This window comes from Carlito syrichta, unplaced genomic scaffold (assembly GCF_000164805.1).
Source record: "Carlito syrichta isolate Samal-C Ts95f unplaced genomic scaffold, Tarsius_syrichta-2.0.1 Scaffold315331, whole genome shotgun sequence".
NCBI lineage: Eukaryota > Metazoa > Chordata > Mammalia > Primates > Tarsiidae > Carlito > Carlito syrichta.
The window spans coordinates 190,708-206,390 of record NW_007259427.1 but is presented as its reverse complement, the minus strand read 5'-3'; the positions used below and the strand labels follow the sequence as shown (position 1 = coordinate 206,390).

At 43.3% G+C, this 15,683-nt stretch overlaps 1 protein-coding gene across 1 annotated transcript in view; it reads left to right on the top strand.

Annotated features, from left to right (window-relative positions):
• Positions 1–6: 6 nt before the first annotated feature.
• FRMD3 (FERM domain containing 3) overlaps positions 7–15,683 on the top strand; it is a gene marked incomplete at its 3' end in the record, with an annotated part of 198,093 nt that continues 182,416 nt past the window's right edge. Inside the window, exon 1 of the mRNA XM_008072546.2 lies at positions 7–270. Coding sequence (XP_008070737.1) covers positions 124–270 — 147 coding nt within the window. The remainder of the gene's footprint in view (positions 271–15,683) is intronic.

The window sequence follows — 15,683 nt, the reverse complement described above, 5'->3', positions numbered from 1 at the left end:
CGCCGTCCCGGGGTTGAGCCGCGCCCAGGTGTCCCGGCCCGTGCGCGCGCGAGGGTGTGTGTCCGCGCGGGCGAGCGCCGCGCCGGCCCCGAGCCTCCCGCTCGCTCCCCCGGGCCGCGGTGCATGTTCGCCTCCTGCCACTGTGTGCGGAGAGGCGGGAGGACCATGAAAATGATCCACTTTCGGAGCTCCAGCATCAAATCGCTCAGCCAGGAGATGAAATGCACCATCCGGTTGCTGGACGACTCGGAGATCTCCTGCCACATCCAGGTGCGGGCGGCGCCGGGCGAGGGGCGCACGCGGGAGCTGGGCGGGGGCGCCTCTGCGCTGGGCGTGCGAGGACAGGAAACCCACTCGGGGCGGGGCCGGGCGCCAGGCTGGAAAGCCCGAGGCTGCTTCTTCAGCCCTCTGAGCCTGGGGGCCCTAGCTAGGCAGGGGGGAATGGTCCTCCGCAGGCGCCAGGCACGCGTTATCCGCGCCCGGTCCCCTTCCCGGGGCGGGCACCCCGCGCGCGCGCGCGTCTCGCTGCGCCCAGGCTGGGGTAGCTGGGCAGCTGCCTAGGGGTGGGGTGGGGGCGGGGAGAGCCCTGGCTCCTCTGGCCCCTACTCCGTCGGAAAATGGGAGCTCCGAGGGCCAGGAGAGGCTCCTGCGTGTCGCCCACTGGTCTTTCCTTCCTTCCAACACGTGGAGAAGGCATGCACCAGCCAGGGCTCACTCTTTTCTCTCGCGCGCGCCCATGCTCCGAGGGTACCCTCGCTTGGTCCCCAGAACCTGCCTGCCGCTCCCTGTCGCCCCCCTGCCGGCAGTCTTTACTTCTAGTGAGGCAGTGGCGAAGTTTCCCCAGAGTGAGAGAGGCCGGGCAGCCCTGAGCTCCAGCCTTGAAGGATGGAGCGCGCGCTGCGTCGGACTGGAGCTACCTCGAAGGGAACGTGTGAAGTCGGAGTGTTTCAGGGAACGGAAAAGGGCGTGTGAGGCCAGCAAGTGGGGAGCCCTCCGGGAACCTGGGTCCTGGGGAAAAGCCCTCTTCGGCATCTTGGTGGACATTCGCTGTCGCCCGAGTTGTAGGAGAAGGCGAGTTGTTGGGGTGAAAGCAGCTTTGCTGGCAGCCTCATCCTCGGATAGTAAGCGCCTTTGGGCTGTCGGGAGATCTAGTGTGAGCTGCAAGAGTGTGTGTGCGCGCGTGTGTGCGCGCGTGCGTGCGCGCATTTGCGGTGCGTGTGCATATAGGTAGGTGGGAACCCCTCTCTCGTGACCCCAAAGATGTCCCACTCAGCGCCCACAGGCTGAAAGGCTGTGTCAGGGCTCAACTCTATTAGCTTCTGACTTCGAAATCGATTTAATTATTGATCTCTGGAGCTGCTTTTTAAATACAGGGCACACCACCCGCGGGGTGGGAGGTGAGAAGTGCAGCATCTCCCAGTGGCTGGAATTCGTCTCCTAGCTGTGTGAACCAGGAGTGAATGAATGGTGTTTCCTTTTTTTAAAAAAATTTTTTAATCTTTTTAATGTTTGCTAGTGGGAGTGTGTGACACAGGGACAGTTGCAAGTAATTTGTAAGCTGACAGTTGGACACGTTTCAAGGCAGGGACGTGGTGCCCCATGATCTCCCAGGAAAGTAGACTCCCATTGAATTTTCTGGAGGAGCTTGAATTTCTTTCCAAGCTAAGCACCACTGCTAAACCTAATAATAAAAGGATTAGCAGGATAGGCAGTTTTTCTGCTGCCACGAGGGCTGCACAGAAGCGCTTGGCATGTACTGTCTTGTGATCCAGAGAGTATGGTTGGTGCACTTTGCATCAAGTCCTAAAGCGCGTTCCAGGTCCTTTAACCCATCATAAATGAGGCCAGCAGCAGGGAGCCAGGGAGGACCCAGTGAGGCTGTTGAGGTCTCTGCTGTCTCCTAGCCCTCTGCTGGCCCTGTCCCACTTGGAGTGACATTTTCTTCCCTCCTCTGGGGACCAAGACTTCCTTAGAACAGATAAGTAGTTTCCAGAGCACATGGGTTTGTTGTCTGGTGTTCTGGGAAGCAATACATTGTAGCCAGTCGAACAACAGTTTGGAGAGTTCTTATGGCCCAACTGATGCCAAAGAGGTTAAAATGTTATGTTTCAAAATGTTGATTTGGGCATTGATTTTAAAAATCAGATGTTTTACTTTGTGGTGCGCCTTTTCCTGCCCCTGTCTGCCCTCAAATGATGATTGTTACTTAACCAATTCAAGTGATTAAAATATTTTGTTTTGATAATTTTGGACCCCATACCTTCCTAGAGTGTTCTAAGCCAGGAATTGAAATTGAACTTTCGGGCATCGGGTTCCAAAGATCCCTAATCTTGCTTAGAGTGAGAGCAAAAGAATTAAATGAAAGTAAAGCAAACCAAACTATGTGGAGTCACCAGCACTTGTTCTGGTGACTTCCTTCCATCCTCCCTCCCTCCCTCCCTCCCTCCTTCCTTACTTTGCCTGGACTGTCCCAGAATGTCACCCTCCCTGCATAGCCCACATCTGCCTGCCTGAGGTAGGAGCTCTCAGCCCCGATGCCTGTCTGGCTCTGCAGGTTCTGTAGGAGCAACAGGAGCTCTCGGATATGTGTTAGTTGTCCTGTTCCCTCCTGGAGTACGCCTGCCCAAAATAAGTGGGAAAACTCAGGCCACACATCCTTGGGAGCTCATTAGTAAGTGAGCATCTCGGATTGAAGGAAAAATGAGCTGCTCAGACAGATTCCTCTAGCGAGGCCGGAGTGTGACTGCAAGTGCTGGCTGATGCAGGAAACCTTCAGGACTGTTGTTTGGGACCATGTGACTAGCTCTAGGTGCTATTTCTTGAGCACTTTCATGTGCCACCCTTTTCCACTCCTCATAGCTGATCTCTACCACAAACCCTCTGGTAGGTGTTATTCCCATCATACGAAATTAGAGACACCAAGAGTTTAAGTGGCTTATCCAAGGCCCATGTCGAAGAAAGAGATTGATCAGTTGGAATTCAAATCCAGATCTGTCTGGATCCAAAGCTCACATATATCTTTGACATCTTACATAGTTGAAATAGCTGAGCTTTCAGTGAAATTTCCAGACACTGAAGGAGATAAATCCAAAGAATGGGGATTGAACCAGGGATTGAAGGCCAATTGGGATTCATAATCTAAATGGCCAAAGTGGCCCTCCCTGCCTGTTTGCAAACTTAATATATCCAGAGTCTGGCAGGGAGGCTGGCATTCTGGAGCCAATTGGAATGCCCAATCTGCAGGCCACTGGGGGCCATTTCAGCTCTCAGGATTCGTAGTGTTTGCCTTCAGGGAAACTACTCATGAGTGTTTTGTTAGCATCTATACACTGTATTCTTATATTTCAGATTATAGTACTTCCAAATTATGCCTATGCATCAAGAGATGAAGTCTGAACCAAGCCAGAAGCTAAGGGGGAAATACCTGGTTGTGCTCTGATTCCAGGACCTGGTGGTGAAGGAACTTGTCTTTTGATCCTTCTCAGTGTGCTTTCCACACAAGGGAGAAGGCAGAGTATTCTTGCTACCCTCCAACTTCAAATCTTTGCACCCCCCCATTGACTGTAGGAAATAACTTTTGCACAATAACAGCTTTAAAGTATTCCTTTTTCAAATGATATAATTTTGGTGGTATTCGGGCAAAGGAAGATTTCAAACACATCACCAGTCTCAGCAGACTGGTGGCCAATTCCAGGAGGAGATCGAGAAGTCACTAACTCGGTCTCTTTTCGCAGAGTCTGGGACACTGTCCCATAATTTCATTTGTGTATGAATGTTTTGGTAGGGTGGAAGAGGAATTCCATGCTGACAGGGAGTGAAAGGGGGGTCTAGAACACCAGAAAGAGGCTGGGGAAGGGAAGGAGCTGCCAAATGCTCCTTAGTGGCCTTTTTCAATTGACCAATTGAGCCAACCCTTGATATCTGAATGTTGTAGAAAGATGAGCTTTGGCTCTAACCCTCTTTCATTCAGCCTTGCTGCTTCAATTAGAGTGGAGTCTTAGCCATCTTCTGCCCACTTTTTCAGATGCTGGCATGGTTATTCACAACGCTTTCTCATGGACTTGCCATTTTAAATTCTGACTTTGGGTAAAATATAGACTTTTGACATTATTCATTTTTTCACAAAGCCTGACAAACATGGCTGACCTTGTTGGAGATGGCTGGAAATTTGTATTTGAATAGAAATCCTAGTATAGTGCTTTGCACATAGTAGACACTCAATAATATAGAGGCAGATTGAATCATTTCCTTTTCTAGACTATTAAATTCATGAAGATAGGAACATTTTGTTGTTGTTGATGCTGTTTACCACTGACTTCTTAATGCTTAGACTAGCACCTGACATGTAATATGTGTTCATTAAACACTAGTTGAACAGATGAGTGCTAACTTGTCTGATATTTCATCTAGCTCCCTGCCTGTCAACATGAGGGTGACATAACTGCATTTGATTAGGAAATTAGATGTATGGTTTAGTTATGTCACCTACCAGTTGTGTTCTCTTGAGTGAGTCATTTGACATTTAGAGTCAATTTTCTTCTTTTGTTAAATAAAGGTTAGATGAATGGTGATGGTTTAAAAATTCTGTGGCTTAATTATTACCTAGACAGATTGCATTTGGGTAAAATATTGCTATTGACAGAGTGGTTGCGTCCACACGATCTCATGTGATGTCCATAATTATCTTGCGTTGTCTCCATTTTATGTATGTTAATGTGTTACTGAGTATTATCTCAATCTTATAGATATGGAAAATGAGGTTCAGAGAGATATAGCAATTTGGGTCACAGGGCATATAAAGGAATTTGAACCCAGGTCATTTTACTCAAAATCCAGAGCACTTTCATCTCTGGAGCTCTGCCTTTTGGGACTTAAGGGTTAGGCTGCTTTTGGCTGCAAGTAAGAGAGGAGCCAAGTTAAAGAAGCCTACGTTATAAGGATACATATTGCCTTTTGTGTGTGTGTGTGTGTGTGTCAGAGTCTCACTCTGATGCCCAGGCTGGAGTGCAGTGGCACGCTCACGGCCACCACAGCCTCAACCTGCTGGGTTCAGGTGGACCTTTCTAGCCTCAGCTTTCCAAGTAGCTGGAACCACAGGCATGTGCCACCATGCCCGGCTAATTTTTGATTTATTATAGAGACCAGGTCTTTCCAGGTTGCCCAGACTGGTCTCGAACCCGTGAGCTCAGGCCATCCTCTTGCCTCCACCTCCCAAAGTGCTGGGATTAGTGGCATGAGCCACTGTGACTGGCTAGGATACCTATTATCTTATCTAGTGAGAAGTCCAGAGAGAGGGCAGCTTCAGGGCTGTTCTGCAGCTCTGCATGGACACAGGTGCTTCCCATCACAGGTGCGGCCATCCTCAACCTATTGGCGATGTTGCTATAGTCACTGTGATTTTGACGTGGCTGCAGTAGTTTTGGATGTGAGGCAGGCACTACCACATTCACTATCTACCAGGAGGTGTTACCTCATGCATTTCTTTTTATCTGGAGGCCCTGTTATCTTCCCACCAGATTCTCTTGGCCAGGGTTGGATCACATGCCCATGCCGTAGCCGCAAAAGTGTCTAGGAATGTATGCATCTGGCATCCTCCCTCTCTGTAATAGGAGGTGGGCGCTGCCATTACGGAAGGGATGGAGGGTGTGTGTGTGTGTGTGTGTGTGTGTGTGTGTGTGTGTGTGTGTGTGTATTCACGTGTGTGGTGGGAAGGAACAGCTGTTGGCTAATCAAGCAGGAGTGTCTTTCAGAATATGTCAATTTGGTTTGTAATTATTGTTACAATAAACCTTTCAGGAGAGTTTAATAAGATGTTATCTGAGCTCTGGCTTATTTTAAGCAATCTTTGTATGGCTAAGTTCCAGATGAAGAAAAATTATTCGATAATCCTTTGTAGTTTGTGTTGTTAAATATCAGTTCAATCCTTACTGAACTGGTGGGTTCTGAGCAGCTAAAAGGCATCTTTTTTTTTTTTTTTTTTTGAGTTGGAGTCTCACTCTGTTGCCCAGACTGGAGTGCAGTGGCATGCTCCTGGCCACCGCAGCTTTGACCTTCTGGGCTCTGGTGATCCTTCCGCTTCAGCCTTCCAAGTTAGCCAGACCTACAGGCACGCGCTACCATGCCCTGCTAATTTTTGATTTATTGTAGAGACGAGGTCTTCCCAAGTTGCCCTGGTGGGTCTCGAAGCCGCGGACTCAGGCAATACACTCGCCTTGGCCTCCCAAAGTGCTGGGATTACAGGCCGAGCCACCAAGCCCGGCCCAAAAGGCATCTTGACTAGAGTAGGCACAGCTCTGTTCAGCAAGCAAGCTTTGTGCCTGTTCAAGGGCAGGGTGGCAAAGCGTTTGAGAGCACACGTCATGGAGCACTATGTGCTTGGGTTTGAACCCCGGCCCTGCCATTGAATAGCCAGGTGACTTTGGGCAGGTCACTTTACCTCTTTAGGGCTCCAGTTTCCTCATCTATAAGGTAGAAATAATAATGACACAGACCTCATGGACTTGTAAGTTTTAAATGAGCACTACATGCGCTTAGCTCAGTACCTGGTCCGTTGTAAGAGCTGAAAAAATAGTGACTGTTACCTTAATATTTTGCGAAGATATATTAGAGGTAAGCCTAAGCAGTGGAAAGGCTTTGACTTAGAATCTAATGACTTTAAGCCCAAACTTCATCATTTAAAAAATTTTAGGCCTGGCTCTGGCTCAACCCATGATCCCAGCACTTTGGGAGGCCGAGGTGAGTAGACTGCCTAAGCCCACGGGTTCAAGACCAGCCTGGGCAACTTGGTGAGACCTCATCTCTACAATAAATAGAAATTAGCTGTCATGGTAGCGCATGCCTGTAGTTCCGGCTACTTGGAAGGCAGAGGTGGAAGGATCGCCAGAGCCCAGCAGGTCAACGCTGGGGTGGCCGTGAGCGTGCCACTGCACTCCAGCCTGGGTGATGGAGTGAGATTGCAACTCAAAAAAAAAAAAAGATTTGGGGGGTACAAGCGCAGTTTTTTTCCATGGATATATTGGAGGGTGGTGAAGTCTGGGCTTTTAGTGTGACCGTCATCCAAATGGTACACAATATACCTACTAGGAGTTTCTCATCCCTTACTGCCCTCCCGTCCCTCCACCCTTCTAAGTCTCCAGTGTCTATTACTCCACTCACTATGTCCACGTGTTTCCATTATTTAGCTACCACTTGTGAGAACACGCGGTATTTGACTTTCTGAGTTATTTCACTTAAAATAATGGCCTTCAGTTTCATCCATGTTGTTGCAAAAGATATGATTTCACTCTTTTTGATGGCTGAGTAGTATTCCATAATGTATATATATATCACTGTTTCTTTATTCAGTTATCCATTGATGGACACTGAGGTTGATTCCATATCTTTACATACAGTGAATAGTGCTGTAATAAACATATGAGTGCAGGTATCTTTTTGATATAATGATTTCTTTTCCCTTGGGTAGGTACCTAGTAGTGGTATTGCTGGATTGAATCCAAACCCCATCATTTTCTGCTTGTGTAGGACTTTAAGCAAGTATTGGGCCTTCTGTTCTTTATCTGTAAAATGGATATAATAGTTTCTCAATTGCCAACCTCCATTGGGTTGTTGAGCTTGTATCTGTAAAAGCATGTTGTAAATGTTAAAAACATCACCCAAATGCCGAGTACTATTTTAATTAATTTAGTTTTAAAAACAGATAGCTTCTTATCTATTGGAATGGGAATTGGATGAGCACATTCAAAAATGTTTACATACTAAATGTTAGGCCCCATGATGATCCTCCTAGTAAAATCAAAGCCAAGTTCAGCTGGCAGCCATGTGTTTTCTGCTAGTAGGGACAATCCAGCACTTTTCTCTGTCAAACTCATCTTGCGTGCCATTCAGAGTCTACTGAAAATCAGACACAAAAGGAATAAAGGGAAGAGACAATTTGTTAAGTACTGTGGCCCAGCTCTGACATATTTAGGCCTGGATTACGTGGGCCAGCTCTTTATATTATATACTAAAAATAAATGTAATGTTGTTCCAATAGTCTGCTAAGCTCCTATCTCTTGACGTCTTCAGAGCAAAGGCAAAGTGTGTTGACTGCAGGGAGAATGCAGTACTCTTAGCTCCGCATCATTTGGGCAGGATATAACCCTAACCCTAACCGTAACCCTAACCCTAACCCTAACCCTAACCCTAACCCTATCCCTAACCTGGAATGCTTTTTAACTACATGCAACACATTCTGATTCAAACTAGCTTTCACATTAAGGACATTTATTGGTTCATATATCCAAAAGTTCCGAGTTAAGGACTTGAGACAGTGGCTCTATATCTCTGGGGTTCTCTTGCCACTTCTTGCCTTTGGCATGGCTTCATCCTCAGTCTGGTAGTGAAATGTTTATAGCAGTGCCAGTTCTCACACTTTCATAGGACACTGTGCAGAGGAAAAGAGAAGCCACTTCCAACTCAGCATCCCAAGCTGAAGTCATTCTGATTGGACTTCCTAGGTCCCCTGCCCACCCCTGAACCAGTGATTATGACCCGAGAAAAAGAAAGTGTTGTTAGCTTAAGGTGCAGAGCTTGACCCTGAAACCCAGGGTAGGATCGATTTCCCTCCTAGTGATGATCTGTACAGGGAAGAGTGAATATCTAAAAATCAGGAGTCTCTTTGTTATGAGGAAGAGAGAAATGACTCCTGGGAAGATAAGCCACAATACCTACTTTAGGTGCTTTGTCTGGGTAAGAGGTTCTCAAAGTGTGGTCCAGAACCCCTAGAAGTCCCTGAGGTCCTTTCATGGGGTCTATGAGGTTCAAACGATCATCAAAATAATACTAGGATATTGTTTTCCTTTTTTGGATGATGGTTTTATTGAGATTTAATTTGCATTCCATATAATACACAATTTAATATATTCACAGAGTTGTACAAGGATCACAACAGTAAATTTTAGAATCTTTCATCACCCCCAGAAGAAACTCATGTCTTCTGGCAGTCATACCTCCATTTTCCTCCAAACCTCCCAGCCCTAGGCAAACCACTAAGGTGCTTCTTGTCTGTATAGATTTCTCTATTCTGGACAAACGGAGTCACACAATATGTGGCCTCTTGTGTCTGGCTTCTTTCACTTAGCACAATGTTTTCAGGATTCATTCATGTTGTAGTACGGATTAGTACTTCTTTCCTTTTTTTCTTGTTGAATAATGGTCCATTGTATGGATATGTAACATTTTTGTTTATTCAACCATCAATTGATGAACATTTGAGTTTCCACATTTTGGCTACTCTGAATAATGTTTATGTGAACGTTCTTGTAAAAGTTACTCTTTGGACACCCATTTTATTTCTTTTGAGTATATACCTAGAAGGGAAATTACTGGGCCATATGGTAACTCTATGTTAATCTTTTGAATAACTGCCAAATAGTTTTTCAAAGCAGCTGCACCATTTTGCATTCCCAATAGCTGTATATGAGGGTTTCAATTTCTTCACCTCCTCTCCTGCACTTGTTCTTATCTATCTGTTTGATTATAACCATTCTAAGTGGGTGTGAAGTGGTATCTCATTGTGGTTTTGATTTGTATTTCCCTGATGACTAATGATGTTAAGCATCTTTTCATCTGCTTATTAGCCGTTTGTATATCTTATTCAGACAACTGTCTATTTACACCCTTTGCCAGTTTTAAAATTAGGTTGTCTTTTATTATCAAGCTGTAAGATTTCTTCATATATTCTGGAGACAAATCCCTTTTACAATCAATGATTTGCAATTTTTTTTTTCTCATTTGATGGGATATCTTTTTACTTTCTTGATGGTGTCAAAGAAGTTTTAAATTTGGATAAAATCTAACATATATATATATATATTTTTTTTTTTTTGGTTGCTTATATTTTTGGTGTTATAACTAAGAAATTATTGCCCAATCCAAAAATAATAATGACCCATGCCTGTGTTTTAATCAGTTTTCCAGTTTTAGCGCTTACATTTAAGACTTTGATCAATTTTTTTATTGATGTGTTACCCACATGTCATAAAATTAATCATTTGAAGTGTACAATTGGTGGATTTTAGTGTATTCAGGATTTTGCAATTATCACCACTAATTTCAGAACATTTCCATCAACTCAGAATAAATCTGAATGATTAACAGCCACTCCCCATCCTTTATCCACTTGAGTTGATTTTTGTGTATGATGTGAGGTAGGGATCCAACTTTATTATTATTATTTCATTTTTGTTTTATGAGTTGGGGTCTCACTCTGCTGCCCAGGCTGGAGTGCAGTGGCATGATTATGATGATCACAGCTCATGGTAGCCTCAACCTCCTGGGCTCAGGTGATCCTTCCACCTCAGCATCCCAAGTAGCTGGGACTAGAGGCATGTGTCACCATACCTGACTAATTTTTTATTATTTTTTGTAGTAACAAGGTTTTGCTATGTTACCCAGGCTGGTCTTGAACTCCTGGGCTCAAACAGTCCATCCACCTCTGCCTTCCAAAGTGCTGGGATTACAGGTGTGAGCCACTGCACCCAGCCCCAATTTTTTTTTTTTTTTTGGCATGTGGCTATCCAGTTGTCCCAGTATCATTTACTGAAAAAAAATATTTCTTTCTCCATCGAATTTTCTTATCAGTCTTGTTGAGGTCCTGTTTGCCTTTTACCCTCATTCTCTTACAATTTTAAGGTAGAGTTTTCCAGAGGTTGCATGATATGCGATATTGCAACACATTGTGTGGAGAAGACTATATGAACACGCAGCTTTCTGTTTTGTCAGACATTAAAGGTATTTATAAAAATGTAAAAAAGGCTACCTTTCACATTAAACTATTTTTATTTTATAGAATACAGCTATTTTCATAAATTATGTCATTTATATTAATGTATTATGGGTTTGTAGTTATTCTTAAATGAATCAATAATTGGATATTCAAAAACTATGGGTAAATGTAGATATATGCAACAAATGTAAACAAAAGCTTTATAAATCCTCACTAATATAAAATAGTTTTGAGATCAACAAGCTTGAAAATTGCTGGTTTAGGAGATTGTCTATTTACTGAACTTCCTGAGAAGTTAAAAAAAAAACAAAACTCCACCAAAACAAAATAAAACAAAATAGACTTTCCATGTATCTTAGGCCTCTAAGATCACAAGTTCTGAGTACCCAAAATAATGTAAATTAAATGAAAAACATTACTTGTACATGGAAAATGTATATGTATTTGGAATTTTTAACAATAATCATATACTGGTGTGTGTGTGTGTGTGTGTGTATGTATGTGTGTGTGTGTGTGTGTGTGTGTGTGTGTTTGCATTACAATATTAAGAGCAGAAGAAAAAGACCAGGCTTTACTGCAGTAAGCATTTTCCAATTACACTTTCTCTCTAGCTGAGTCTTAACTTTTTAAACTCTAATACTCTGTTAATTATATAAAGCCATGTCATATTTCCAGAACTGTCTTTTGATTATGGAAAATGTACAACTATACATGAAGTGGATAAAAGATGCAAACCATTTAAATCAGGCCCATTAGTTACTTGAATTCTTACATTATTACTTCCTTTTTGAGTAGGCCTTTTGGGAAAACTGAAAAATATTGCAAGAATGGAAATCTGTGAATTTGTCCCACAGACAATCTAATATGAGATTCACATGGCATACGTGGCAAGCTTTGGGAAGATGACATGCCCTATTCCAGTTCCCACCTTGTGTGATAAATTTCCAGTTGCGTGTACCATGAAGTAGCAGAGATGTGGTGTCCAGAGATGGGAAAAACAAAGGGATTGTGACCAGGAGCCATTAGGGCAGATTTTGTAGCTGAGGTTTGAACTTCATTCAAACTAAAGAGCCAGCTTTGAGCTCTGGGAGAGGTGTGCGAGTGCTTCTCAGTCTCTGAGTTTCTGTGGATCTTCTGTGCTCTTGTTCAGATGCAGATTCTGATTCAGGAGGCTTTGGGCAGGGCATTGAAATTTGGCATTTCTAACACGCTTCCAGCAGAAGCTCGTGCTGCTTGTGTGTGCACCACACTAGGAATAGTCAGGCATCAGTGGACTTTATCCGTCTCCTAATAATATTCTTAATCTCCTTGAGTGTGGGTCCTGTTCCTTTTTGGCCTTTATCTTCCTCTGTGGTACCTCACCGGGCACATTGCTTTTCAGGAAATGTTCAGAAAAGATTTGCATGAGTGAATGAATGAATAAAGAGATCCACCCTGGTATGTCTATCACAGTTAGAAGGAAGTGCTGACTAGACACTGTTACTGGGGATGGAATGATTCCTTTTGACTCTTTGTTCTAGCCTCATCAAGATATTGTTTTTCAGACAGGATTTTTCCATGATGGCAGATCTGATGAAGGGTTGTGTGTCCGTGAGTGTGCACGGGGTACTGGAGTTAGTAACCGCCTTCTCGTGCCTCTGGGCCAGGCTTCCCACTCTTGCTTTCCTATATCCTGGGCTCTTGGTGGCATTGCCAAGAAACACCGGTGAGATCTCGGCACAAACAAGTCACTGTGTATAATCCAGTGGTGGCTGGAAGCCCCTGGAGGCATAGGGGACCCAGCTGTTCTCACTTGCAGAAATGACCCTGGGGGACAGTGACCCTGGAGGGCAGTGCAGAATGCATTTAAGTTGTAACATGAACTCTGAAGCTGTTTGCTTTGCTGATTTTCCCTGAAGGTGCAGGATCAAAAGGAGAGGATCACTTGGCGGGAAAGAAGCTCATTCTAAAAAAATTCCAGCATTTGCATAGCTCAAATGATTATGTTTTTCAAAAGAGAATTAAAGTTTTTTGAAACCATGTCAGTTTTATTCAATAAACATTTGTTAAATATTTTCTATATGCCAAGCACAGAACTGGGAACTAGAGATACAAAAGAAAAGAAAATCAGCCATCCTGAGGCTCTCCGTCAGTTGGAGGAAGATAGATAAGACAGCATGCAAGGACAAAATGACAGATGTAGAGACAGGTATAGACTCGTAGAGGACCAAGAGGAGGCATCCGTATCAGGATAGGGCATCACAGTAAGTATCTCTGGTATAGATGAACCCTGCTTAATAATTAAAAGACAAGAGGAAGTCAATTCTTCCAGAAGGAGAGAAAGGCATTGCGCGCAAGGTGATCCTTTACTTGCTTGGTATAAATCCCTGGGCACAGCCGGGCTCGGTGGCTCAGCCTGTAATCCCGCGCCTTTGGGAGGCTGAGGTGAGTGGATTGCATGAGCCCGCAGGTTCGAGACCCGCCTGGGCAGCGAGACCTCATCTCTACAATAAATCAAAAAGTCAACCGGGCGTGGTAGCACATGCCTGTAATTCCGGCTACTCGGAAGGCTGAGGCGGAAGGATCGCCGGAGCCCAGCAGGTCAAGGCTGCGGTGGCCGGGAGCAGCCACTGCACTCCAATCTGGGTGACAGAGTGGGACTCCAACTCAAAAAAAACCAAAAACAAAAACAAAACCCTGGGTACAAATAGAATGATTGGATATGGGAATGAAGGAAGGGAGAATCTGGGATGAGTCCCAGGTGGTTGGCTTCAGTGACTGGGTAATGGCGATGCCAGTCCAGGAAAGACAGGCTTGATCAGATAATTTGTGCCGACAAGTGCAAAATTAAAGTGTGGAGTTTCTTGTTAAGGGATTATTAAGAATTTCAAGGTGGTGACAGCAGGTCATTTTACTAATGAAGTATAGGGCCCTTCCCAGCATGGGTTCTTGAGCAACTGCACAGGTCACACACGAACACGTGAAGCTGACCTTGAGCAGATAGAGTGAAGAAGAAATAGGTTGAAGGAGGAGAAGGCTAGTTTCATTTTGGGTACATTGACTTTGAGATGCCTGTAGGGTATCTGAGTGGAGAAGTCCCAGTAGATAGTCGGATGTGAGGATTAAAAGTTACCAGAGACACAGATCTGGCATAGAGACATAGGTAAGGGAATCTTCAATGTCCTTGCAAGTGCTGTCAGAAACTATGCAGTATGAACAAAAATACCACAATGAGTTTTTCTTTTTAGTCTAGATAAAGGGGTACCTAAGCTCAGATACTCCTTTTAGCTTGGGGTATCCTTATAGATCAAATCAATAAATTAAGAGCTCTGGGATTCTTTCCAAGAGTTCTTGATCATTTTTCCTTTGTTGGGCAACTCTGACTTGAACAAGAGCTGATCTATGTTTTCTTCTCCAAATGGAACAGCCTAACCAGGGTTGTCAATAGAAAACGTTTTTCTGTCCTTAATCTTCACGTTCTGGCTTGGACTTGCAAATGAAAAAGACCTCTCTCAGCTTAAAAGTTCTGAGTTTCAAAACAGAGAACTTTCTTTCTAGGAAAGTTGCCCTTTGAGAGTGTCATGAATGTAAAGTAAATAATACCTTTACAAATCCTATCAACATGCTACAGAATTAAACATGCTATATGAGGAGCGGCTTTGCAAGTTATGCTGCAATAATTTATATTTATTTAGTATTTATTTATATCTCAGATAACTCTCATGGCAAATTTTGTACTTAGTTTCCAGGGGATTGTTGTGAATGTTAATTAAAATAATTCAAGTTCTATATAATTGCTCAAATAAATAATCTAATATTAGTAATGCGATAACCTGAATCTTAGGTGTACAATAGAATTTTGTTGGATTATATCTGTGTATTACACTAAAGTTTGAAAAGTGATTACTCTGTAGCAGGGGAAAGCAATTAACATGCTAACAGGTCAGAGTTGGGCTTATTATCTCTCACTCAGAAGTATAATTTGTTACTTTAAAACTCTAGACCCTGGTGGTAAACATTTATCTGGAAAGTCAAGCTTGACCGAACCAAGGTCTTCACATGCAAACTGGAAAATCCAAACACAGTGTCATTTACTAATAGAGGTCATGATAAAATTAAACAGTCTTTAAAAATCAGTAGCTAATTAGCCTTACTAATAGAAGAGGGGACAAAAACCTAATTCACAAGTTGGTTAATAATTCTCACTTGATATTTCTAGTTATTTTTTGTCTGGTCTATACACATATGACTTGACTGTCCATTGTCCTGAAATTAATACTAGTTCTTGTGATCTGTGTCTAACGTAGGAGTTGTCTGCAATGTTATGGTGTGTGGGGGCATTTATTGGTTATTTGTTTAGCAGCACTTATATTCCTCTTGATATCCTTGAATAGTATAATTACAATAAATTGTATTACCTAGTTTATTAAATTGAAATCCAGAGATGTTATATGAATTGCCAAGGGAGTCATATTTAACAAGATTAGGATGAGGTATTGTGTCTTGAGTTTTAGATTTGCTCCTGTTATACTAAATAACACCATTATTTTGTTTTTAAATCTTCTTGGTATCTAAATGATGTAATTCCTTTCCTCTGACAACTTTTTTAATAGCGCAAGAGAAAAGCTATACACAGATCACACTTCTGGGTGGAAAATGATGTCTCAGAACTGTCCTCCAAGGACACGGTTTAAATTCTTCCCGTGTCTACTTTCTTTTAGTAACCTGTGACTGAATGCATATTCAAATGAAAATTGCAATAAACTTTTCATGTTTATATGAATATTTTGCCATCTAACGTAACTGGATAATTGAAAGCTGCCTCCCTTTTTCCTTTATGTGTTTGGCATGGTACAGATATTGCTCATAGTCTGAAATTTCAAACTAGTTCCCAAGAAATGGCAAAGAAAAAAAGGAAGGATGATGTTAATAGAATTTT